Source organism: Ictalurus furcatus, chromosome 7 (genome assembly GCF_023375685.1).
Source record: "Ictalurus furcatus strain D&B chromosome 7, Billie_1.0, whole genome shotgun sequence".
Classification (NCBI taxonomy): domain Eukaryota; kingdom Metazoa; phylum Chordata; class Actinopteri; order Siluriformes; family Ictaluridae; genus Ictalurus; species Ictalurus furcatus.
In genome coordinates, this window is record NC_071261.1 from 7,457,286 (window position 1) to 7,485,192 (window position 27,907).

The 27,907-nt window shown below is 38.4% G+C and overlaps 1 protein-coding gene across 1 annotated transcript in view; it reads left to right on the forward strand.

Moving 5' to 3' along the window:
* The first annotated feature begins 3,357 nt into the window (after positions 1–3,357).
* amph (amphiphysin) overlaps positions 3,358–27,907 on the forward strand; it is a 40,720-nt gene continuing 16,170 nt past the window's right edge. Inside the window, exons 1-14 of the mRNA XM_053628091.1 lie at positions 3,358–3,907; positions 13,388–13,468; positions 14,820–14,874; positions 14,996–15,090; positions 16,536–16,631; positions 16,796–16,903; positions 17,051–17,136; positions 20,692–20,767; positions 23,781–23,863; positions 25,027–25,165; positions 25,762–25,884; positions 26,044–26,145; positions 26,333–26,356; positions 26,557–26,577. Of these exons, the coding sequence (XP_053484066.1) occupies positions 3,839–3,907; positions 13,388–13,468; positions 14,820–14,874; positions 14,996–15,090; positions 16,536–16,631; positions 16,796–16,903; positions 17,051–17,136; positions 20,692–20,767; positions 23,781–23,863; positions 25,027–25,165; positions 25,762–25,884; positions 26,044–26,145; positions 26,333–26,356; positions 26,557–26,577 (1,158 nt within the window). The 5' untranslated portion in view covers positions 3,358–3,838. The remainder of the gene's footprint in view (positions 3,908–13,387; positions 13,469–14,819; positions 14,875–14,995; positions 15,091–16,535; positions 16,632–16,795; positions 16,904–17,050; positions 17,137–20,691; positions 20,768–23,780; positions 23,864–25,026; positions 25,166–25,761; positions 25,885–26,043; positions 26,146–26,332; positions 26,357–26,556; positions 26,578–27,907) is intronic.

The window sequence follows — 27,907 nt, forward strand, 5'->3', positions numbered from 1 at the left end:
TATGAACTTGATTTACTATCATAAACTGTTGCATGGAACTTATACAGTAACTGCCGCTATAAATGTCTTGACCCAGTTTATCCTCATGTCTAAGAGACTGCAATTACCCACAGCTAAAATGTTCAAACAGGGAAAAGAGTACCATACATCAGGAAATGGTTTTGTCACAATTATTTTTTTTTTTCCAGTTTTCCTTATTTCAGCACAACATGTGAATTTCAAATACCTGGTGTGCATTATGGTTAAATTACTCAATAGAACTCAATCTCAGTAGAACATTGTTATTGTTTTGATGCTGTATTCAAAATTACATCAAATATTTCTCAGATGTGAATTAAAATCCTACAAAATTCTAGGGTATTTGGGGCATCCCAGCAACACCTACCATGTTGGAATCATAATCATTAGCAAGGAAAAAATCATTTCTATAAAAATACTGTCACGATCACCATGGACAATTTCCCCCAGACCACCAGAAGGCATCCTCACTGAAATTTCTTCCTTTGTTGTCTGCCCCAGTTCAGTGTATTCCCTCCTTGATTGCCAAGCATTATATGTTGTTGTATTTGCATTGTGAGCAGATTTTGTTTTCATGTTGATGGTCCCTTGCCTTGCCTTACCCTGTCCTGCCATAGTCTTGTCCTTCGTTTTAGTTCTTGTTTTTTGGTTCTTTTCCTGTCTTTGTTTAATAGTTTGCCTAGATTTAGTGACAAATGTCTTTGTGCTGAAACGGGGAGCTTGCAAAAGGGGGCTGGGGGTGTGGACTTTTAGGAACCAATTCAGAATAGGATAAAAGCCAACATATTTTTTTTTGTGAACAAGAAAATGCATTGACTAGAACCTTTTGTTCTGAACAGCATCTTCCATTTTTTCTATCCTGACTCTATCCAAGCACGAAGAAACTTCTTTGGTCACTATTCTGGGGTGTAAAATTGGTCAGGCCTTGAGCCCCAAGAAGGTTAAGGGTCAATGGTGGAATTGGAGTTTGTACTGTAACATGGTCATCAGCACGTGATGTAGTCTGTGTCCAATGGGTAATGTTTTCAGCCTCGAAGCATTCTGAAAGCAGCAACTGCCATATATTGTTAGGCCACGTGCAATTCTTTTGAGGGGGTGGACGCTACTTAGGGCTCAACAAACGAGGTGGATCAAGGGCACTTGGGCATTTGTAAGGGTCCTGTATTTGTGATTGTGTAAGCTTGTGTCTCTGATGAGGCATATGGACATTCAGAGGATGTAGGAGCGTTGGTTTAGCCTTTGGTAACTTACGTATTGGTGCTGTGTGGCCAGTCTGCTTTGTTCTGTTGGCTTTGTGATCCAGAAACCTGAACTCTTCTCTCTATGGTTACTTCTGCTGCAACCCTAAGGGCGTCCCATGTAGGGAAGACTTGGCAGGGTTGCTTTGTATGCTTCTGTGAGTGTGAACTTTGCCAGCCATGCTGAACCCCCCACATATACCAGATTGACTGAGAGCTTTGCTCTCTCCTAGGCAATGTGCCCTGCTCTTAGAAGCAATGCTTTGATAAACTCCACAGTGGAGGGACCAGCCTGTACTGATTGGGGCAGCCACTCTAATTCTAGCAAGAAATTCATGTGCTCATGTGTGTCAGATAACTGATATCATAATCTCTGGTCATGACTTCATCACCATGTCTGCATTTGGTACCCAGGAACAGTATGTCTGCAACAGACCTTGGGGCATAAACTACCAGCGATAAAATACAGGGCCCACAGGGGGCATACAGTCCAGGCTGATCCCACACATGCTATGATCCCGTATCCTGGAGCGATCGAGTGAGCAGCTTGGTGGTGGTGCAGTTGGCAGCTGAAGCGGCAATGGGGACACACACACATATTCTGGTGCTGTTAATGCCAATGGCTCTGGTGGATGAGACATAAATGGAGGGGCACACATGCTCCTATCCTCTGATCCTGAGCAACCCACCGAACAACAATAACAAGAACTCAAAGGTGCATGGGCACCTCTCTCTCTCTCTCTCTCTCTCTCTTACACACACACACACACACATATAGAGTTCACCCCACAATATTTTTGCGGTGAGATTGTACATACTTAAGACAATATCTTGAAGATGTTTGAGAGGGAATGACCACAGACTCAAAAAGTAAACTCCAGGCAACACACATGAGATGATTTAGAAGAGGAATTAGAATGCAGGAGCTGTACAACCAAAACTACAGGAATGACCCAAGTTCAATACTAACTAGGAACTACTGTTGAGTGATACCTGCAGTTTGTGGGTGGGACATATGCATTCCAGAGAACATACCTGTTTAGCCAGAGCCGAAGCCTGCCTTCCGCAATGTACCATGAAGCCAATGGCACTGTTAAACAGTTCAAACAGACAGAAATAAGTAAAATGCAGGATTCTGATCGGTTAATCTTGTTTTTCACCATGACAGCTGGTGGTAAATAAAATATAATAAATTAAAAGTATGGGACATGTTCATTTGATCCTTGGGGCAGTTAAATATGACATCACAACTATGACTACATTGACCTTTTTATAAGCATCATTATAAAGCAATTATTGTGCAAAACATGTTATTTGTGATGCTTTTTTGGAATAACATTTTGGTGTAGTAATTGCACTGTAATGTAGTAAAATACTATATATACTTATCATATTAATGATATATAATTAAAAAAAAGAAATGTTCTCCTCCGGCTTGCCTTCTTCCCATAGTGGATCCTGATGCCTCTTCCCCAGGTAAGCGACGCTCACACACCCAGCCATCACATGATATAAAAGAAAACATGAATCATCAGACCAGGGCACCTTCTTCCATTGCTCCATGGTCCAGTTCTGATGATTGTAGGTGCTTTCGGTGGTGGACAGGGGTAAGCATGGGCAGTCTGACCAGTCTGTTGCTACACAGCCCCATACGCAGCAAGCACTATGTATGCTGACACCTTTCTATCATAGCCAGCATTAACTTTTTCAACAACTTGTGCTACAGTAGGCCTAGCTCTTCTATGGGATCAGACCAGATGGGCTAGCTTTTCTCCTCATGAGCCTTGGGCACACATGACCCTGTCACCTGTTGTCCTTCCTTTGACCATTTTTGGTAGGTAGCCCCCTATCTATACTGCATACCGGGAACACCCCTAAAGACCTGCCATTTTGGAGATATCTTTTTTTTCTTCCCCATTTGCACATTTTTCTTGCTTCCAACATATCAACTTGGAGAGCTGACTGTCCACTTGCTGCCTAATACATCTCACCCCATGACAGCAGAGATAATCAATGTTATTCGCTTCACCTGTCAGTGGTTTTAATGTTACACACACACACACACACACACACACACAGTATATAAACAACAAAAAAAAAGCATTATAACCATCTCTGCTACTTAAACCCTGTAAGTTAACGTGGCCTAAATGTGTGTCACTGGGAATCTTCTGTCACTTACAAACCGCATACTTCTGCACTAAATAGTGTACCAAAAACAGCTCACGTGCTCTACAGTAGAGTAGCACACGATGCGATTTGGGACGCAGCCATATAAGCGACTGTTTATAAGCGCTGACGTAGAAGCGAGAGAGAGACACACACACACACACACACGCACACACACACACACACACTGGATATACAGTTCTAAACTATTAAGCTCTTTTGTATTGACATATTACTAATAGCAGTATTATTGAATGTAATTGGAGTGTGGTGGTAGGTGTTCAGGTGGTAATGCGGGGGTTGGGGTGTGGCGTATAGCTTTAAGAGCTCCTCCTCCTCCTCCTCCTCCTCTGCCGCTGTCCTCCTCCGTGTAGGTGCTGAAACACTCCAACCGTTTCAATCCCTGAGCAGCCATGGCAGAAATAAAGACGGGCATTTTCGCCAAAAACGTCCAGAAGAGGATCAGCCGGGCTCAGGAAAAGGTAAGACGCTATATTAAATTTGCTTATAGATAAGCAAATTACAATCCCAACACAAGCAAGCGTTCAGGTTGATTTATTTATTTATTTATTTATTTTTATTTCACGTCTGAATTGCTAAGGGAAGATGCTCAGGGTAGCTACAAGGCGGATCAAGGAAAACACAAGCCTGTGGTTAAAAAAAACCAACTATTATATATATATATATATATATATATATATATATATATATATATATATATCCTAACAAACAGGCTAACAATCATTTTTTTAACTAGCAAATAATTTCTTTTATCACTTAACTCTCCTTACAGCTTGCAATCTTATCCACTACTGTCATTTGAAACGACTAATGCAAAGGCATTTCGTCACACTATGCACATAAATGAAAACATTTACAAATTTGGTCGTTTTAAAATATATATATATATATATTTAATAAATACATAAATTCATAAATCCATTTATAGCAAGCGAGCTCGCGTGAGGAAATCCAGTTGACCTCCGTTTTAATAACAGCCTCAAGCGCATTGGCTGAATCCCAAATGACTGCTCGCTCCCTACAGTCGCGCACTACATCCGCTCGTGCACCCTCTGTGACTGCGTTATAGCAGGGCAGATCATAGAACCGCATCTTCGTGGTTCAGTGTAAAATATATCCCAAAGATTTTATTTTGTGGTGTAGTAGACTATATTTTTCCTGCAAGGTCAGAGAGAGGGAGAAGGAAGGAGGATGGGGGTGGGGGGGGATCCCTCTTTCCTTATGAGGGTGAGGGGGGGGGGGTGTTAGGCATGCATAAAATTAACCCATTGTGGCTGGAGAAGGTGGATACGCTCCTTTAAAATGTTTTTAGACATGGACAAATAGACATGGACCATGGACATAATGTAACCTCAGTGTATCCCTGTACATGAAATACATTCAGAAAAGAGCTTTACAAATGTCCTCTGATGCCCTCCCATCAGTTTCCATCTGACAAAAGCTACAGAATCTTAATAACTAAAACAAGACGCTTCCTTCTGCCATCAGAGAGCTGATCAGAGGCTGAGGTCTTCCATTCTGAACTGCTGGGATGTTTGCCCACGTTATACTTTATCAATCTTTTGATGGTATTAATGTATAATCACTAATGTTACACGTCTAACAATTGCACATACTCATCTGCTAAATGTGCACTGAACTGAACATGCACATGTTGTCTTTCCCTGGACTTTACTGTTTAGTGTATTGTTATCGATATATTATTGATTGTTGAGCTGCACCACACTTAATTACCACCAACTCCAACGTTATGTCGCAATAACATCTCAAGATCTAACGTATGAGTCAAAGTGTTTTTGCTGCATAAACTTTTTAGTTTTGCACTGGAGCTTAGAGGTGAACATAGCAGACACTTAATTACTGCTTATGAAATCATCGTACGATAGCGTCAACATACAGTATCATTACATTTTTTCTTTAAATATATACAATTTTATCCTGGATATAAAATGCCTTGGGTGGCATTGCCTCCTCACAGCTCCAAGGTCTCAGGTTTGATCATGAGCTTGGGTTATCGTGTATGGAGTTTTGCATGTTCATGTGGGTTTCTTCCGGGTTCTCAGGTTTCCTCCCATCTTCCAAAAACATGCCAGTAGGTGGATTGGCTGTGATAATTGACCCTAAGTGTGAATGAGCATGTCATCCCATCCAGGGTGTCTTTGGGCTCTGGAAACGTCTCCTCTTCTCGGCAAAAGCAACCAAGCTTGCAAGTCAAGTGGTAACGATGCATGGTAACGTGGGTTTTTTTCAAAAACGAGGAATCTCTCCATATACTTTGAAGACTAAAGAATTTAGCACCTAAAAGCTATCTGCATTTTGAAGATACCCATGCTACCGTATCGTGTTTCCACATGACTTGCAAGCTTGATTGTATTTGCAGAGAAAAGGAGATGTTTCAGAATATTATAGTTTTATAATAGTTCTTATGCTAGAACTTTCTGCATGAAGTGGGCAATGCTCAATATGTTAAAAAAGGGGGGCAAAATTATTTATTACATATCAGACCTATTCAAATAGGCTAGCACTAGAGGTTAACTTGGTTAAAACATTGCAGCAGAACCTCTTTAAGTAATATCACACGAGTAAGAGTGCAGCTGATTACCTATGGCCAGATCACAGCCGTGCCAATATATAGTATAACTGCATGATTGTGTGTGTGATATGGCTTTTATACAACAGTTCTTTAAACAAGAAATTAATACTGAGTACCTAACATTTCGGACACAATATGGCCAAGCGTTCTGTTTTGTTTTTTTGTTTTTTTTGCTCTGCCAGCAGAAATAGATTCAGAAGACTGTACAGAATCTAGCTAACTCACACTGATTTGTACATTTTTGTTAAAGGTGCTTCCAATAAAATTGGCGTCCCGTCTTTCTTTTCATCTTCACCTGATGAGCTTTCATATCTTACGTCAAAAGTTATATTCTCATGTCCGCTGATGATGTCGCGAACACTACTGTAGTAACGGTTTCGAACTAGGAAGTAGAATTTCATATGCCCTGGATCCCAATTCACCTACAGTACTTGTATTATGTACTTTAAAAGTATGTACTCTTTTTGTGTAGAATACTTTTGAGTGTGTAGTAAAAAGAGTATGCAAGTACTGGGACATACTAACACATCATTCAAAGGAAGAGAACGTTGCTGCCCAGAAGAGAACCATGTCACCATAAACAAACAGCTCCTTGCAATTTAGCTTTTCTTCATTCATTATTCCTTTTATAATTTATACTATATAATTTCATGTACCATTCCCTTGATTTATTTTTCCACATTTCATTTACAATTCTCTAAAATACAGTGCCCTCCGCTAATATTAGCACCCTTGGGAGGCATTATAGGAGAAGACTCGGAGCTGTTATCTTGGCAAAGGGAGGTAGCACAAAGTATTGACTAAAAGGGTGCCAATAATTGTTGCACACCGATATTTAACAAAGATTTTTTGGGGGGATAAACCTGTGTTGTGTTTACAATTGTTTGATATCCATGAGAGCAGGTTATTTTTGTGATTTTTTTTTAAACAACAGATCGAAAGGTTAAACAATAAAGACAATTTTTCACAGCCTTCTTTGCTCATATTTACCAAGGGTGCCAATATTAGTGGAGGACGCTGTACGTGCTTGAATTCAGCAAAGAAAAAATTCAGCCGCATTCTAGCACTTTAACCCAAGCCATTTGGTTAAAACAGACATATTAACCAAACCAAGATGAATACTAGGTTAAATCTACCCTGTTTATACAAGCAAAGCCAGAGGCTGGTTGTCACACTTTACACGCTTTTTTTGTCTTTTTCGGTGCATGGTGGCTTAATGGTTAGAACGTGTTTCTCGCACCTCCAGATTTGGGGGCTCTGTTCTCGCTCGGTACTGTGTGCATAGAATTTGCATGTATTCTCCGTGCTTCGGGGGTTTCCTCAAGGTACTCTGGTTTCCTACAAAGTCCAAAGACATGTGCTGTAGGCTGACTGGCATTTCCAAATTGTACGTGGTGTTTGAATGGGTGTCTGAATGTGTGTGGATTGTGCCCTGCAATGTATTGGCACGCCGTCCAGGTTGTCCTCTGCCTTGTGCCCCGGGTCCCCTGGGATTGGCTCCAGGCTCACCTTGGATAAGCGGTATGGAAAATGGATGGATGCATGTCCTAGAAAGGTACATGTGAGAACCTGCTTTATTTTTGGCTGTGGCTAGAAATCCTCTAAGGTGTTTTGTTGTTGTTGAGTTGTTCTTTCCCCCCCCTTTCAGTTGTAGCCTATAATTCCCAGCGCACTTTTTGTTGCAGTTCATTTGAAATACAAAGTTTTGTAGTCTACAGCCAAACTGGGCTTTCCCAACATGATGTGCGACATTGTAAGAGGATTGCTCTTCTTTTTATATCCAGTGAGACAGGAAGTGGAAATCTCAATGTGGCTGTTATGTGTTGTGGAAAAGCCCAGATCGTACAGCTTGATTTTGTTTTCCACAAATGCTCAGATGACTGTTTTAACGGATGGTATAATATTACACAAGTATTAGACAGGTATTAGACCACCTTCGATATTTTCCAGATCTCTGGGTTCCTGTGATCGTTATAAAACAACCGCCTACAGACAAACACAGACAAGTGTAAGTGTACAGTTCACCCAGGTGGAATATGAGATCCTCAGCCAGGACAGATAATATGAAGTGGTGAAAGAGCTTATTCCTAGTTTAACCCCCACTGTTTACAAAATATCAAGATAAACACTCATAATTCATCAGTTGTTAGCTGATTAATATACAAATGCACAATCTACAGCAATATTATTATGTAAAACTGTATTGCATAGCAAATAAGATCTTTGGAATCCACATTATTCAATCAATTCTAGAAATATCTACTAATTATAGCTGAAATTTCTGAAAACTGGCTTAGCCAGTGCAAACAGTGGAGGCGGTTGGTGGCTGCAGGCCAAAAGCTGAACACAAGCGACATGTATAATTAACACTTTGTCACAAGACCAGCCAGTCTTATTTCCTGTGATAAGAGCAAATGATGCACTTTTAAAATTCTCTCCCAGAATTGACCAGATGCTAATATTACATTCTCAGAAAGAATAAAAGTATTGAAGCTGCAGAAGAAAAGAAGGCTCTGCAGTGGTCACGGTTTGCTTTTCGGGGCCCAAGTACTGTTAATATTTTATAGGCTGGCTGTGTCTGCATAGTGTCTCCAGCCAGTTGGGAGTACGGTTAGTGCATTTGTGCCAAACTGCATTGCATTGCTGCATTTTCTTTCCTTTGGAATTTGAGACATTTGTGCATGCATTATTTTGCTCTTTTTTTTTAGTACAAGGGTTTCTCCAAATGTTACGGAGGAGAGAGTAATAGCAAAGCATTTAGGTTATTCCAGGGCTCATCAACTGGTGCACGGTGGTCCGAATGCAGACCCAGCAAAGTATCTCAGTGGACTGAACTGAGTATCGGAATAAATACAGTAAACAGAGGAAATAAATATATATAAAAAACGGATTGTAGTATAGTTAATAAAATTTTTTAAAAAGTCAAACTAGTTCAGTTTCTGTAGCAGATCCTCAGTTGCAGCTTATCCTCTCAAATGCATTTATGTAAATTATTTAACTCAAGGCAGCTCATCAGACCCGAGACTAGCTAGAGGTCTGTACACATTAGTTCACAAAGGAGAGAGTTTTAACAGACATTTATAGATTTTTCATTTTATTTACCCTCTCTTGAGCTGACAGTAGGTGGATGAAAACAGAAAGTTCAATGATTAATGATTAGACAGTGATGCATGTGTGAAATCTCTTGCATCAAATTTAAAATGGATGAGTCGATAACTACGTCTACATGCACACTCATATTCCAAATACAATGTTTATACAGGCATTGGAATATTCCTGTATACGTGGTTGTTGTAAGTATGCCTGAGTTGCCATTCCTAAATACCTAGCCTACAGCTATGCATGTGTTAGCACCCACAATTCCTTGCAAACAGAGCATGCGCATAGATCTCCTTTCAGTATGCAACAAATTTCCGATTCAAGCAGGCATGTTGGATTGTGGTGTTTACATGACTCAGAACTAATTAAACTATTGGCAAATTCTGATTAGTATTGTAATATTGATGTGCATGTAAACGTAGTCAGTGACACTGGTCATGAAACAATAGCCATAAACTAACCTTTGTAAACAAGGAAGTGTCTGTAACTGGACTTTTACAAATTTTAGTAGAATACTGCTGCTTTATTTTATAAGCAGTGCCTTTGTGTATATGTGTGTGTGTGTGTGTGTGTGTATATCTATATCTATATCTATATTTTTATCTATATATCACCCTTGGTAAATATGAGCAAAGAAGGCTATGAAAAATTGTCTTGGTTGTTTTGACCTTTTGATCTTTTGTTTAAAAAAATCACCAAAATACTCTGCTCTCATTGATATCACACAATTGCAAACAAAAACACAGGTTAATCAAAAATATCTTTGTTAAAAATAGGTGTGCAACAATTATTGGCACCCTTTTAATCAATACTTTGTGCTACCTCCCTTTGCCAAAATAACAGCCCTGAGTCTTCTCCTATAATGCCAGATGAGGTTGGAGAATACATGGCGAGGGATCTGAGACCGTTCCTCCATACAGAATCTCTCCAGATCCTTCAAATTTCAAGGTCCACACTGGTGGAGTCTCCTTTTCAGTTCACCACACAGGTTTTCTATGGGGTTCAGGTGAGGGGACTGGGATGGCCATGGCAGGATCTTGATTTTGTGGTCAGTAAACCATTTTTGTGTTGATTTTGACGTATGTTTTGGATCATTCTCCAGCTGGAAGATCCAACCACGGCCCATTTGAAGCTTTCTGTCAGAGGCAGTCAGGCTTTCATTTAATATCTGTTGATATTTGATAGAGTCCATGATGCCATGTATCCTAACAAAATGTCCAGGTCCTCTGGCAGAAAAACAGCCACAAAACATTAAAGATCCTCCACCATATTTAACCGTGGGCATGAGGTACTTTTCCATATGGCTACCTCTCTGGCTCAAAAAGCTCTGTTTTGGTTTCATCTGACCACAGAACCCTGGCAAACTGAAGACGCTTGAGTTTGTTTTTGGTAGTTTTGGAGACTTTCTGACCCCAAGACACAACTAACTTCTGTAATTCTCCAGCTGTGATCCTTGGAGATTTTTTGGCCACTCAAACCGTCCTCTTCACAGTGCGTTGAGACGATATAGACACACGTCTAATTCCAGGTCGATTCATAACATTTCCACTTGACTGGAACTTCTTAATTATTGCCCTGATGGTGGAAATGGACATTTTCAATGCTTGTGCTATTTTCTTATATCCACTTCCCATTGTGTGAAGCTCAACAACCTTTTGCTGCACATCACAGCTATATTCCTTTAATCCTTACCCATTGTTATGAATGACTAAGAGAATTTGGCTTGTGTGTTCCCTCATATTTATACCCCTTGTGAAACAGGAAGTCATGGTTTTCCTGTTCCTAGTCACCCAGGTGTACGTAAAAAAATTTAAAATATCAATGTTTATCAATATATAACAAAGATTTTTTGGGGGGATAAATCTGTATTGTATTTGCAATTCTTTGATATCCATGAGAGCGGAGTATTTTGTGAATATTTTGAACAAAAGCTCATGAGGTTAAACAATAAAGACAATTTTTCACACCCTTCTTTGCTCATATTTACCAAGGGTGCCAATATTACTAGAGGGCACTGTATATATGTATATAAGACTTTTATTTCGCATTCTTTTCCAGTTTCATACAACAATTTTCATTATAAATTATATTATTGACAACAATTTGAGTGAAAAGTAGCATCTTTGAAATAGTTTCATGAATTTCAGAGTTTCTTAATATTTGATATGTCGCTTTTTTGTTTTTGCTTTAATGACAGTGTGCACTCGAGCTGGTACGGACTCAGTGCAAAACCGTATGATCCATTTTAGATCAAATCCATCAGAGTATTGTCTGAACAAATGTTTCAAGAGAACAGATTAGGCCTTTTGTACAAAGCACTTCACATGGTCAGTATCACACATTTTCTTACATTTAAATAGGGACCTCGAAATATTAAATATTCGAGATACTGAACATTCACTTTCCTTGTTTTTAGACATTTCCGCATTCTGTTTATTTCTGATTTTAAATGAACCAGAACCAGATTTTCTGAGTGGTCTCAGACTTTTGGACCCCACTGTATTTCCAAAGTGTGTTGTTTCCATATGTTTCCGAACTGTTATGTTCGAATAATCTACTTTAAATGTAATTTTAAATCTGCTGAGATAATTACTCATTTATTGGAGTTAATCATCATCTGCAGACAGACATATCTGACAGCCTGTGTCAGAGAAGCAGGTACACACATGGAATATTATGATTATGCTGTAGCTCTAGCTGTAGTAATCCTGTTGTGTGTGTGTGTGTGAGTGTGTGTGTGTGTGTGTGTGTGTGTGTGTGTGTGTGTGTGTATTCCCTGGTGGCCCACTGTGTAGCTCTGTGTCACGACATCGTTGTACACACAGATTCCCTTCTGTACACAGTTGGGACAAAACTCATGCATAATGATGCATGTTAATGTTACACTGGGCGTTTAGTAATGGTAATAGAAATGTCACTCCCTCTATCAGACAGCAGAACATTAAACTGAGAGTTGTGTTCACTGATCAGAGTTGGTCATTTGATCTGGTTATGTTGCTTCTTTCATTTGGAAGCTTTTGCACAGCAGCGCCAGTGTGAGAGCGGTGTAACGATACTGAGTGTAGGAGACTAGTTTACCACTGGAGGTGAGAATTTTCACACCGCTGAAATTTGTGAACAAACTGTGAGCATAGTTGTGTAATAAAACGCTTGAAAATTTCGAGAATCGGATCATGTAGGAAGATATGTGGATGTGTGTGTGGCGTAAGGTGAAAATAAAGCTCTTAAATATATATTGAGTTGGTATAGCCGGATTTTTATGAATGGTTTATGAGCAATGGAGCCTCGGATACCATAAGGATCTGCAGCTTGTGCTGAAAATGGTAGCAGTTGTCTCACTCATGGATGGCATGTGTCATCGCTCTTTGTTTGGAATGTTTCCCTGTTAGAAATTCAGTGAGAGTTTTATGGAGTCAGCCGACATGAAGAGTTTAGCAGTGAGCCGTTACGGTCCATTTAGGGACAGATGTTTTATATTTGCATGTACTTATTTGGCTGATGCTTTTAACTATGTCGCTGTTGGACAGCTGCTGAATTAATATATATTAAAGAACCGTATTCAGATAAAAGACAGTTGTAGGATGAACCGAGGAAACATCATCTAGGCACAATCTAAACGTGATACGGACCACGACTACAGCCATGGCAACGGCAAGCAGAATTAACTGGAGCTCTTGTGCATACAGTATGCGTAAAAGCCTCTAAGTCTACCACAGCAAAAACTCCAGTTTGCCATAGTCAGTACAGTGTGAGGTTCAGGCAAGATAATGTTACTTTATATTTTGTTTATAGTACTGAATATACTCTTTATAACGATCACTCTACCTTGAATACTTTTTTTTTTAGAAGATCAGAGGTGAATCAAACGTCTGTGATTTGCAAAGTGTCAAAAACCATTTCAACAAAGGAAACACATCAAATTTGTTCCACCACCTCAAGCTAAAACACTGACTACTGTAAGCTGACGTGGCTTGACTTGCGGCCAGAAAGATAGTGTTGAATGTTATTATATTTTATATTATTTATATTATTTTATGTTATTTATATTGTCACCTCAAAAAATACCATGAAGTATCATGGTAATAGCTTTAAGTCCCTAGTTGATCATGTGACAGCTTTATTAGAGATAATGGACATGACAGCCACTAGTTGAATAGTTTAATATAATACATTATACTGTATGATATGCACAACATGACGGTGAGCTCCATGCAGTGGATGATGCTGTATTCCCTCTTTCTTCTCCCAGGTGCTGCAGAAGTTGGGGAAGGCTGATGAGACAAAAGATGAGCAGTTTGAACAGTGTGTTCAGAACTTCAAGAGGCAGGAGGTGAGATATCAGAATCAAACCATCATCTATATTATGATTACATAACATGACCAGGATGCTATGCTTTTAGAATTGGTGTAGTTGTTTTTTTTTTTTGTCTCGTCTCTGTTTCTGGTTGTGAGTCTCATTAATTCTCATTAATAGCTAAAATATTGATCTTAACCCTCTAATATTGTATTTATGAATGGCTATAACAAAAAGCATGTTTTAATAATAAATAATATTCATTATTTATTCTTCATAGCTTGTGACTATGAAACAGGTGGAATTATTCTGTCAGGGATATTGTCTCAAAGCTCAAACCTCAAAGCTGTTGATGTTTAGAGCTTAAAAAAAAAAGGTTATATCTGGGCAATAATTATCATGCATCTTTCCCTGTTGTTTCTTCACTCGTTTCTATGAACTACGAGTAAGAAACTATTAAGATACGGTATATTCACACACATTAATGAGTTAAGTCTCACATAGTATTTTGCTTGGATTCAAAATTTGGAACATGTTTTATGATTGGATTTGTTTGCTATTTTATTATGTATTTCCACTTGAGGTATGTAATTAGGGCAGTCTGTAGGAGAAGAATAAAAATGAAATTTAACAGGGAAATGTGTTGTATTGGTACCTGTGGTATTGATGCCTGTGGTGAAGACAAGCAGCAGTCTAATCCCGCCCTTTCCACCTGTCCTCACTAATCCTGATTAGACTGTTTTATATATCAGCCTGCTAGAGCTTAGAGCAAAAAGTCTTCTTCCTTTCCTTTCCTTTCCTTTCCTTTCCTTTCCTCGCCTCTACTTTCCTCTATGTGACTATCTCTGTGTGTCTGAACTGCAAACTGCCGTTTCCAGATGGAAACCAAATACCAAAGCTGCTGAGTCAGCATCTGTCAATCGCGTTGTGCAGGAGGATTTCACCTCCAGTGCTGAAATGGGTCCTATTTACCAGCTATTACAATAGCCGCACACAAATGCCAGTGAAATACAGCATAGTGAACCACTAACTACCCACACACATCATCGTACACACCCTGTACTTTTTTATAAATAAAATTCTGCCTTGTTTAGCTTGAACATTATTGTTTTTAGTCCCTCTTGTTTATCTGGTGGTATAAACAGTACACCTCCCTGTTAATTCAAGCCAGTCTAACAACCACTCTCTATTTTGTGGCATTCACTATTAATATTAAAGCTACGAATGTAGTTTGCACATTCTGTATGTGACCGAAGCTATATGTGACAGATATGATGTACAGTATACCATGCTCTGTGTTTATAGGCCTACAGGGTTTAGGTAAATATTGGTCTGGTGCTACTTTGTGCTTTTATGCTCTGAGCCTTATTTTGTTTTGTCTCTCCAGTCTGAGGGTGCAAGGCTACAGAGGGAGATGAAGGCTTATATAGCAGCTGTGAAAGGTGATTCATCCTAACACACACTCACACAAACACACACAAAATAAACAGACCTTTGTAAATGATGCTACTGGAGTGATGGATAGGATTGCTTAGCTAAGCCTGCTCTATTGTAATACTACAGGAATGCAGCAGGCCTCCATGAACCTGACAGAATCTCTTCACGAAGTGTACGAGCCTGACTGGCATGGCAAGGATGATGTGATGTCTATTGGAAAGGTGAGTGTTATTTTAGTTATTTCCGTTAATCTATAAGAAAATGCATATTGAACACTAGCCACTTTGTATTACCCTTGACTTCCTTTCTGAAAAAGGCTGCACTAATTAGTCTGCTACAGCTTAGATAGTGTCTATTTGCTGGGCTATGAGAAACCTGCTAGAATGACTAAAGGGAGGCCCTGGGCTTTGTATTTCAAACCCGTCTCTGAAGCAAAGGATCAAGGTGAGGCATGATCGAATTTCCCTCTGCGGTTTTGTGTGCACATGGATTCATTTACTCTGGCAGCTAGAAGAAAACTAGATTGCTTGAGAGATATGTTTAAACAAGATTTGAATAAGATCATTTAAAGCCAGAAATAGCATCAGGGATGAGTGGGAAAGCTTGTCAGGGCATTCTGGGTCAGTTTGAGATGGGTTGAGTTGTACTGTCTACATTGGCCTTGGCTTTATTGTCATCGCTTTTAGAGGAAAAAAAAAAGCCTCACTGAAACAGATAAGTATGACCGCAGAGAGGGATTTTAATAGCATAAATTATAGCCTGCAGCTTCAATAAGCTGTTGTCAGTAACTAAACAGACACAATGTGTAGTGTAATAAAACATAATATTCCCTTGCTTGCTTACCTACCCTTGATCGACATAAAAAAAAGGCTTTAAGTGACAGCTTAAATGCATGTAATTTAAATACATTATCGGTTAAAAATAAACTTCTTGGAAAAGGCAATTGCAATGATAAGGAAAATCAAACTCAATCAATGCCATCTATCCTTTTTAACTAAACCATGTTGGCAGTTGAGCAAAGCAGACAGCTCTTCCTTTTTGAGAACTGAATCCCAGATGATGAAACATGACTAAGCACATTTTTCACTTATTGTTCCATTTACCCAAATATTCTCCTTTTTCAGAAGGATGTTGATGTTCTATCCAAAGACTTATGAGTAACTGTCTTTTGTGATGCAGTGAAAGCATAATTTGTGCCCTTTTTGTTACCTTCAGATCTACACTTCAGATATATACACTGATCAGCCATAATATTAAAACCATGGACAGGTGAAGAGAATAACATTGATTGTCTCATTACAACGGCACCCGTTAAGTGGTGGGATATATTAGGCAGCAAGTGAACAGTCGGTTTTCAAAGTCGATGTGTTGGAAGCAGGGAAAACGGGCAAGTGTAAGGATCTGAGTGACTTTGACAAGAGCCAGATTGTGACGGCTCGACAATGGGTCAGAGCATCTCCAAAACGGTAGGTCTTGTGGGGTGTTCCCGGTATGCAGTTGTTAGTACCTACCAAAAGTGGTCGAAGGATGACAGGGTCAACCGGTGACAGGGTCTTGGGCACTCAAGGCTCAGTGAAGGCTTGTCCGTATGGTCCGATCCCACAGTTCTATTTTCTTGTTCCTTTTGAACTGGACGATAATTACAGCACTTCATACTCTCTTCTAGAATTGTGATGCATTATGGGAAGACTTCCATCAAAAACTGGTGGACTCCACAATCTTAGCACTGGACACATATTTGGCTCAGTTCCCTGATATCAAGGTACCATTCTACAATATTTATGGCTCCTCTGTCAGTGTACTAGTTTAATGAAACATATGTGCATGTTATAGTCTGAGGGTATAAACGTAGCTTATCACTGCTACTTAGCAAAGGACAACTTGATTGTAAAGCAAAGGTCTGATCATTATTTTCCCCTTCTCTAGGTGCGTGTAGCGAAGCGGAGCAGAAAGTTAATTGACTACGACAGTGCAAGGCACCATTTTGAGACCCTGCAGACATCTGCCATTAAGAATGAAAGAAAGGTCGCAAAGGTACAGGAGGATATGCTTTATACACTCTATAGCCTGTACTGTAGATTATGTACTCTAGATTATGGATGTGTGGTCAGTACGTACTGTACTGGTCTTGCTGGATGTGCTAAAGATTAACCTGATTTCCTGTTCTATGTTTTCACACAGGCAGAAGAAGACTTGAAAAAGGCACAGAAAGTGTTTGATGATCTGAATGTGGATCTGCAAGATGAGCTGCCCAATCTGTGGGACAGGTGAGCAATGTTTGAAGAGAGCACTGAAACTGCACAGTAAGCACAGCTTCATTAATGAATAAATTGGTGGGAAAAAAGCTTTTAAGGTCAGTAGTTGTGGCATCGGTGGTAATCGTTCTCTTTGTTGTGGCTACTTCACGTATTTTGGATGCAAATTGGACTGATTAGCTTAATGCTCGCTCATTACTTGAATCCTACAATGTCACCCACTCATAACCTGTTCTTTAAACCATTATGCTATGTCCTGACCCTACATTGATTAAAAAAAAAAAGGAATATATAGTTTACGTAAAAATATTATATTTGTCATCAAAATGTGATTTCTTTACTTATAGTAAATTTTATTTAAACAGGTATCAATTATGTAGAGCTAATGTTAATATTTATGTAGTATTAATCTGATCCAGTTACATCATAAATTCTCGTGAGGATGTTGGAGCTGAGAGGAAGAAATTAAGTTAATATTAAATTAACTGGGGTAACTCATGTGTAGCATAATAGTCCAGTGGGTAATGTTGCCACTTTACACTCCATTATAAACTCCATTGGTACACAAAATGGCAGTGACATGGCAGTACACCCAGTGCAACAAATTCATCATAGACAAAATATACACAATCAACAAAGCAGGAAAAAAAAAAAAATCCAAACAATAGTCAGAATTAAGTGCACTGCTTAGAAAAACCAGGTCAATCGATCAATAAAAAGAGACAGCAAGATAACAAGTGACTGAAGTTAAAAAGTCCTATTTGCATATGCCTTAAGTAGCCACAGGGAGTAATGAAGCACAGGGAGGATGGGAAGTGGAGCTGGAATGAACTGGACCTCTGGGAAACCTGAAATGGACATGCACAATACACATAGAGAGAAAAAACAGAAAGATTACCACAGATGCGGGTGGGTCATAACAGTACCTTTTTGGGGAACGCTTAATATGATAGTGGTTTATTGGGTACAATTTTTAGCAACTACTAAAATTGTAATTGTGAAATAATAATGATGAGCTCAATTCAGGTAACATTATTTGCTTTTTTCTTCGGAGCACCACAATTAGATATTTGTACTCAAATATCTAATTCATAAAATTCATGCAATTCATAAAATTCTGCAGATTGCATGAAAATTGATTGCATAATTTTGCTCTGCACTGCATTATTAGTTGTTTCCGTTTGTCTTACTGTGCCATGATTAGGACACAAAGCAATTAATTATGCAGGAATTAAATACTTTCGCGTTACACTTTCAGTGAACATTCTCATGTAATGTAGCACATGATAAAACGGACTTTTGCATTCGCGAGAGTCTTTATGGTAAAGAGAGAAGCAAAAATAATGAGAGAATGAAAAGTAAACAATATGAAATTATACAGAAGGGCCCAGTGACCATATTTTAGCCCGTTTCTTTTCAGTAGTTGTCAAATACTAAATTAAAAGAGTCAGTCTTCAAATAGCTGCATGTGAAATACATAAGTGAAGCTTCGGTTCATTGCACCCGAGGTGATTCGCATATTGGGCAAAACAGGAAGGACTCCAGTCTGATACTCTGACAGTGAACTGCTCCTATCAATATTATTGAATTCTTTCGAACATGACTTTTCCCTGTAGCTCAGTGTATCCATTTGTGCAGTTTGCTCTGTAACATAGCAGCTGGACACATTCATGGCATCATCGTCATCACGATAACAGAGTACAGGTATGCTCCTCAGATATGCTGAAGGATTCTGAGGTACGTTGTTAGTTAGCTAAAGCAGGAGAATGACCGTTTCCTCTTTAGCATGTAAGCTGAATTTGCTGATTCTCATATCAGTGTGTTGTTGCAGCATTGAGGCATATTATCTCTCTCTTTTAATGGGGCTTGTAAATTATATGGCTTATTTATTGGACTGTATTGCAATCTGTGTAGAAATAAACAGAAGAAAAGTATTGACAGGAACTGTAGGAACGTGTTGCTGGACTTTTTGTGGGTCAGTATTAAAAATACAACTCTCAGTAAGGCTATAGTCTTGATAATCAGAATGATTTATTAGGGACTGCAACGTTCATGTACTCAGAGACTGATAATGATATCCTGCAAGTTAATGAGTTATAATGATGTTATATAACTGAGCTGCAGAGGTATTGTTGCTGTGTTGACTGTGGTTGATTTCTATACAGAGCATATGGAGAGTCTTGTAGATAGAGTGCATATTCATCATTTGTAGAGAGCTAGGGTACTGTGCAAAAGTCTTAATTTTTTTTAAATACAAATTTTTGTCTTAGATGAAGAATTTATGGGTGTCCAAAGACATGTGATATAGACTGATTGGCATCTCTAAATTGTCAGTAGTGTGTGAATGGGTGTGTGTGTGTGTGTGTGTGTGTGCGTGTGCGATTGTGCCCTGTGATGGGTTGGCACCCCATCCAGGGTATCCCCCACCTTGTGCCCCGAGTCCCCTCGGATAGACTCCTCCACGACCCTGTGTAGGATAAGCGGTATGAAAAATGGATGGATAGAAGTGTATTTTATGACTTCTGCATTGTTAGGTTAGTAAAAAAAACATTATTTAAGATTTCCAAGCATTGCTTGTCCATCAAAAATGAAACTTTCAAACAGAAAAATGTTTGTACGCCAGTAAAGACCAGTAACATCTTACTAGACCACTTAATAGACCACTTTTCAGACAAAAACCATAATGAAGTCTGTCAGGTTTTAGAAGCATAAACAGAAGTAAGTGTGACAAAGTCTCCAGACGTTTTGTGGCAGATTCTCCAAGATGCTGAGAAAAACTTACCAGATAATTTCATGCACAAAGTGTACTTGAGACTACTGCTGCATTTTTAAAGGAAAATGTTTATCACCAAATATTGACTTTGTATAATTTACAACTGTTCAGTGCTCCTAATACCAGAAATTTGAAAAAAAAAAAAAAAGTATAAATGTTTAATTTTATTATCATTTATACATTTTTTTCAAATTTCTGGTATTAGGAGCACTGAACAGTTGTGAGCTATGAGCTACAGCATTTCTTTACTGTGCCTAAGAGTTTTGGACAGTACTATATATCCTAAATGATAAGCTTATGAATGGCATGGGAGTGTATTAATATATAACAAAATAGCCTTATAACAATACATGTACTCTAGTGAGTGTAGCATTTAGAGGGACTGCGCATTTGCTGCTTACAAGAGGAACAGCAGTGTGCTTACATAATCGTTTCAATCATGTTTGTCCCTTCAGCTCTGTTCAGTCATGACCTGGGAAAAAAAAAAATACAGACATAAAATAAAATATACTTAAAAATGTATTTGTTCATCCAGCTTTATCTTGATATTCTGAGATTGCTTGTAAACATTACTTTTACTAATGTATATACATACTATGATGAATCAGTATACAGTATAGGCGGTATGGATTTGCCTATCAGACTGGCTTTTTAATAATAGTTTGCAGGTCTTCACATTCAGGCTCTTCATACTTTGCTATGAGACATAGATGTCAGCATTTTCATGGCTGAATGGGATGTTGAAGCGTGAGTCCTCTGTGTATTCTGATAGAGTTCTCTTCTTGTCTTTGCAGTCGAGTGGGCTTTTATGTGAACACCTTCAAGAGTGTCAGCAGCCTGGAAGCCAAATTTCACAGGGAAATCTCAGTTGTAAGTCACGCTTTTACAAAGAAAACTCATTTGTGTAATTGTGTTTCTTCGAAGTGGACGTGAAATGACAAAACCAAAACCGAATGATGATGGCTTACTGTAATCACTGCAATGCTCATTTTTGCTTAATGCACTGTTGTATCATAACACGACTCATAGTAAGAGATATGCTAATGCCGCTAACTGTAAGAGGTTCTTAGACTCCTAGGAACGAAAATGTTTAGGCAAACTGCTACCTTTTACTGTGTATGATTATTAATGTTCTTAGCTTTTCTCAGCCAATAATCCGACTATAGCTGGTCATGTGGTCTTTCGGTGATTGGTAGACGTCATCATAATAAGAATAAACTGAAGCGATGACATATAACCATGTGGAAAATGGGTAATCTGTTCATTAACAAAAAGTAACAGATGTCTGGCAAGCATTGCTTTCATGCACTGAAAGACATGCACGTCCCCTTGGAGACAGAGACTATTATTGCCCTTTCAATCTCATCTTCCTCCCAGCTGGATGTGCAGTGCTGCAGTTGACTATTATCCATATAATTTCTAAATTGCGGCGCAGGCATAGATTTTCTCAACGGAGATATTTATGGCCTATATAACTCTATAACAATGCTTCCCATCTGTGTTATATTTAGCTTAAAGAAATTGTCCCCTCTCAATCCTTTAAAAACAAAACCCACATATTTGTGGCCTAAAACACACTGAGATATGACTAAAGGCTTTGTCTTATTTTTAAATCTTCAGTTGAGAAGAACTTATTTAATCTGCGGAGGATGGTTTGTTATCTTAATGGAAACTCCCCCCCCACAAGAACCAGTGTTAAACACTTTATCTGCCCATAAATTTAGATTTAGATTTAAGCCCTTTTGTTTGGAAGATAATCATTGGGAAATTCACTTGTCAATTAGACAGCATGTACAACAGTTTTACCATTAGAGGTCATGATGTAGCGTCTGACAAGTGTGTGTGTGTGTGTGTGTGTGTGTATGTGGTGTATTTTTAGCTTGAGTGCAGTGCTCTGGGTAAATACTGCCATAGCCAGCAGGGAACCAGACTGAAGCTCACCACAGACACTTCTGTATCTATCGCTCTAAATCAATCATTCGTTCTTTCTTTAACTCTCTCCATTCCTCCCCTATTCTGTATTTTAGAATAATATCAGTGTAGAGAGAGGGAATAGAAAGAGGGAAGGTTATTATTTCATGTTTTATCAAGACCTTACAGGCACATTAACACATTAAGTCGTTATATTATTGGATCACGTTCAGAAAATGTAGTAAAATCAGTTCATTTCAGTAAACTAATATTAGTGCTTGTTAGTTCTGGTTTCATAGTCTAGAACTAACAAGTCAGGTCTCGGTTGTGAAACACGTTACTCATTATTTGAAGTTGACAAAGAGTTGCCCATTTAATGCATAATGTTGGTGCTTTTCATGACATATGGTTAGACTCATGAACTAAGCCTATCTTCTCTTCTCTGCTAAAGCAATCAGGCTTTTATGTCTTGTTGGTAACGTGGCACAGTAATGCAGGTACAGTATTTACGACAAAAAAACAGAATCTATGCATCTATTAATGTATAAATATTAATTAATTAATCATTCAGGGTGCATATTATCCAAGTGGGGTATTTTACAGGGGAGGACACATCAGTAGACAAGGCATCAGGGCTAAGCAGATTTCATATCCAAGCTATTAGTTTGTACTCGTCGTTGCCATGGCTACACAAGTAGGTTAAACAACCAGAAAAAAAAGCAAAACTACTTACTGATTTTCCCAACACAAAAGTATTAATTTAGTATATGTTTAAACATAATGCAGTCCGTACAGGATTTGACAAAGTTTTTTTTTTGTGATTGCTGTGCCCTCCGAAATTTTTTTTGATGCAACTTGCAGACTTTTTTGTGCTTATTTGTGGAAAACTACTCAAAAGTATGTACTTTTTCTTCACAAAAAGAGTACACACATTTAGTGCATAGTATAAGTATACCGATTGGGATGCAGGGCATGTTATTTATCATTTTTAAGCCTAGATGTAATGTATCTTGACAACCAAAACATGATGCTGGAGCTTTTACTTGCACTGTGTGCTAGGTAATGAATTTATCATTTGTCCATCCCTGATTTTTACCATACGTAGGCATTTACTTTCTAAAAATCTGCTTAATCACCTCAACTCTTTCTTTCCAATGAGAGAAAGACCGAGAGAGAGAGAGAGAGAGAGAGAGAGAGAGAGAGAGAGAGAGAGAGTATGTGTGTATAAAACCTGTCATCTAAGTGTGTTTTTTTCTAGGTGAGTGTTTTTGCATCATTGCTCCTGCTTTTACACATTACACTTCACTCTACAGTCTGAATAAACCAGAGCTCATATATAAACTAGCCTGTACTACACTGAGTCATTTTGGGTGATGTTCCATTTTAACTGTGCTTGGCTCAGTAGTGACAGACATCCTCGATACTGCCTTCTGCAGGACAACTCACGTGTTACACCAACCATCTGCTTTTCTGTCTGTCTCAATTCCTTCCTGCATGCAAATGAAAGACCAAATGTATTGACACTTAATGAGGTTTTCTGCCTATTCAAATATACTGATCAATACAAGTTGATATTTTTGACTGTAGCATCTACTGTTTGATTATTGCTAGAAGGAATAAAGAGAAAAGCAAACCTATTTTGTGGTTGCAGTATCACAGTATCATAGTTCTAGTACCAAATCATTTCTGGTTGAGCATTTGGAACATACTGTAATAAAAGCCAGGTGGAAATGTATGTTGAAGTCACACTTTTAGTTTCACACTGAAGTTTTAGGTGCATTTCATATTTCATATCTACACCATATATGGAATATATTGATGTATATTTATAATAAATTATAAATTACCCTTTGCACTTGATTATCGAGAAAGAAAATTCCACCAGAGGCTGAAAGTTCAGAGATATTGTTTGTATGAATTTACTAACACTATAATTGATTTGACCTATTTTATTGCTTATTTGTTTCACTAGTTCTGTCACAAGCTGTATGAGGTGATGAACAAGCTTGCAGAGCAACACTCAGACAAAATGTTCACCATTCAAGGAGCACCCAGGTGAGCATCTACCATTTATTTGTTTACAGATATACACGTTTCACCAAAGTCTAGATAGTCCTGAGACATTAATACTGCCATGATTGCTTTATTACAGAAAGCTCTAGAACTATTCAGTTACCTAACCTATGGTTTTGAAACTATATTCTGATTTAGTTATTCCTGTATTGTGGTTCTATTTGTCCTCCTCTTATAGCTGCCACAGAAGGTATGTGATGTATTATAGAGAGTAATGTAGGATAGACACCCTGGGGCTGTGGTACTATACAGTGTCATAGTAGTGTCATAGTAGTGCTGCTGAAGTAAAATATCTTAGCAATATAGTTCACACTGCAAATGGAAACAATTGTGAAGCTTTGGGTAGTCTTTGTGGTAACACTTTATTTGGATAGTCCAATGTAGACACTCAAGAGAGTCGACAACCCATAGCCTGTTAATAACCTGTTATTTGGCTGTCATTAACTGGTAGGTAACATATCCATTGTGTAATTCAATGTATTTCAGTTCAATCTATAGATCTTGATGTTTAGTAGATATGGACTGTACAGGGTGCACAAAAAAATGTACAGGGTGTCCCAAAAGTCTCCATGCAGAGGGGACTATGTTTGCCAGCACCACGTTGGTTGTGCCTTCGTCAATGGATGTTCGTGGATGTCCACTTCTTGGTCGGTCTGCAACACTTCCAGTCTTTTTGAATTTGTTAATTAATAAGTTTGGCGACAGTGTTATGTGTGATGTGCTTGTCATGTTTCCTGTTAAAGTCCATATATAATATAAACTAAGTATGAAATATTTTAGAAGACATTTTGTTTAAAAAAAGTGTTGATTTCCGCTATGTATGGAGAGTTTTGGGACACCATAAATAAATTTTATCGCATGCTGTTGAAACTTCATCTGACATGTTGATAAGCAGCTAATACGCTTGTCCAGGACAGTCTCTAGATGGCTTGTAGAGTAGAATGTCTACATTGGATTATTCAAATAAATATATTACAGTATCTTTGGTTGCTATATCAAACACAACAGTCTATTTAACCTTTGCTGTGTTCATGTAGGCTGGCATTTTGTTTAATATTTTTTCTTTACTTCATCTTAATGCTGTTAATTTTCTGATGTTATGAATAAAACAAAGCATACCTGTGTATATACAATTTTATTTTCAGTGACTCGGGTCCACTGCGCTTGGCCAGGACCCCAACACCTCCTGAGGATGAGAGTCCAGAGGACAGCCCTGTTGTCAGCCCCAACCACACACTGAGACCTACTTCACCTGGCCCTCCTCGACCTAAATCCCCCTCACAGGTTAGCCCTGGAACCCCTCTGCCCTGAATAAACTAAACCAAATAACATCATGACAGAAACTGCATGCACAAATCATATTGGATGTTCTAAAACACAAAAGTTTACAAATGTTATATGTCAAGGCCCATGACATACCAGTGCATTGGTTATGAAATTAGACAGTAATTATGAAGTCAGTTGTGTTAGCATCAATTTCAGGACACTTTATGTCTGTCAGTTTTGAGTGAACATAAGAATCATGACAGTGAGACACATTTTATATAATCCTTCTCTAAATCTGTGAAGTCACTTCTCTAAATCTGTGAGATTATTATAAAATTCATAAATATTAAACCTCTGAAACATTGGCCTCTTCAGTACATGTTGCTTTTTAGTGTAAACTTTTCAAACAAACCATGAAATTAACAAACATCTCTGCTGATCCATGTTTGCTTTTTTCTGTTTTGCATGATACAGAGTGAAGATGTAAGTGAGCCTGTAGCTTAGAGTAATTTGTTGTGATTTTGACATGCATATATTAGCGTGGTAGTGATACACAAGTTTTGACATGGGATGATGGTTTACATAATTGCATGCTCACAACATGCCATTATCAGCTCAAGATGGGACCGCCAAAGCCTCCTCCTCCCAAAGTCACTCCAACCAAGGAGATGCCCCAAGAGCAAATCATCAACCTGTTCGATGGAGGCTTTCCAGAGATCAGTGTTACCTCACCACAGGTGAAGGCACATATAAAAAATTATTATTTATTTTAAAATAACTACTGTCAAGTTTCTAGAAGATATGTGTTTGTAGTTTGCTAACCTTACATGACATTGCAGGTAAACTCAAAATGCATCATTCTCAAAATCCTTTTTTTAATTATTATTTTTTTTTAGCCAAATGAGAAACCCACAGAATCTCTCCTGGACTTGGACTTTGACCCATTCAAGCCAGACAGCAATCAAACCATTGGTCAAACCCAGTCATCTGCATCTCAGGTCCATTTCTCTCTCATGTCCCATACTCAGTCAGTGGGATTTACCTTCTTGATTATGAAAATGACAACATGCCTTTTCTATGTGCATTTCCTTTTAAATAGGAATATATAATACATAAATGATAATGTAAATAATACTATGCAACAATAGGACCCTAATGCAGATTCTCTATTTTGTACTTGTCTAGGCATTATCCTGGGATCTTTGGACGGTGAGAGCTTTTTTTTTTTTTTTTTTGCTTATGATCATGGTTATTGGGTTAAATGTTATGCTGATCAGTAAACCTGTGTTACAATTCTTTTGTCCTGGTTACTCATATATGGAGCATTATGAGGAGATATTTGTTCTCAATACAGTCTTTCCAAGTACGACATACATACATTTTGACATACATTTTTCTCTGTTTTTCAGACAAATACTGAGGCCCAGCCTGTAAGTAATGATTAAGTATGATCTGTGTGCAAGAGGGAGAGAACAGTGTTAAATGGTATTAAGTTATTATGGGTTTTATTTGTCACAGAAACTGTTACAATGAAAACTTCCTAATAAATGTAGATAAAGTTAGGTTTTTTTTTGTTTGTTTGTTTTTTTTTAAACAGGGAGTTCACAGCAATGGGGGCAATCACAACATGAAATTTTTCTTTTGTTTTATTTGTAAATAATTCTGCAAAGAATATTGATGGCTTAGTGGTTAGCACGTTCGCCTCACACCTCCAGGGTCCGGGGTTCGAGTCCTACTGGCACACCACCCTGTGTGTGCGGAGTTTGCATGTTCTCCTTGTGCTGCGGGGGTTTCCACCGGGTACTCTGGTTTCCTCCCCCAGTCCAAAGACATGCATGGTAGGCTGATTGGCATGTCCAAAGTGTCCGTAGTGTATGAATGGGTGTGGTAGTGTGTATGTGATTGTGCCCTGCGATGGATTGGCACCCTGTCCAGGGTGTACCCCGCCTTGTGCCGATGCTCACTGGGATAGGCTCCAGGTTCCCCGTGACCCTGAAAAAGAGTAAACGGTTGAAGATGGATGGATGGATTTAGTTTATATTTATGACAGTTTTTATTTAAATTTTTTTATTATTATTGAAGCAAAAAAAAAAAAATTATCCAACACCTATCACAAATGTGAAAAATTAATTGCCTCTTTAAGCTTAAAATCTGTTTGTGCCACCTTTAGTAGCAATAATTGCAACCAAATTCTTCCATAACTGAAGATCAGTTTTTTACTTACTTCTAGGACTAGGATTTACTCATATGATTTGGATCATTGTCTTTCATTGATCTTTTTGTGGAATTTAGTGATTCTTTTGCACCAGATGTAACGGGACTGCTGTCTTCCAAACAGTTTGGGGATCATCGAGGTGTGCTTTGGCAAAATTCAGAAAAGCCTTAATGTTTTCTGGGTTAGCATTGTTTTTCACTTTGCCACTCTTCCATGGATGCCATTTTTGCCCAGTGTCTTTCTGATAGTGCAGTCAGAATATTGACCTTTATTGATGCAAGAGAGACCTGTAGTTCCTTTGATGTTGTCCTTTGCTCTTTTGTGACTTCCTCCATCTTGGAGGAATATTGGAAGGTTGGCCACTTCTGGGAAGGTTCACTACTTTTCCATTTGGAGATAATGGCTCTCACTTTGGTTCTTTGGAGTCCCAGAGCCTTTGAAATTTTCTCAGACTGATGTATTTCAATCATCTTCTTCCTCATCATTTGAATAAAAACGTTATGTTGTCTTTACTCAGGTTGGCTTTGTTTTATCTTAGATTTTGT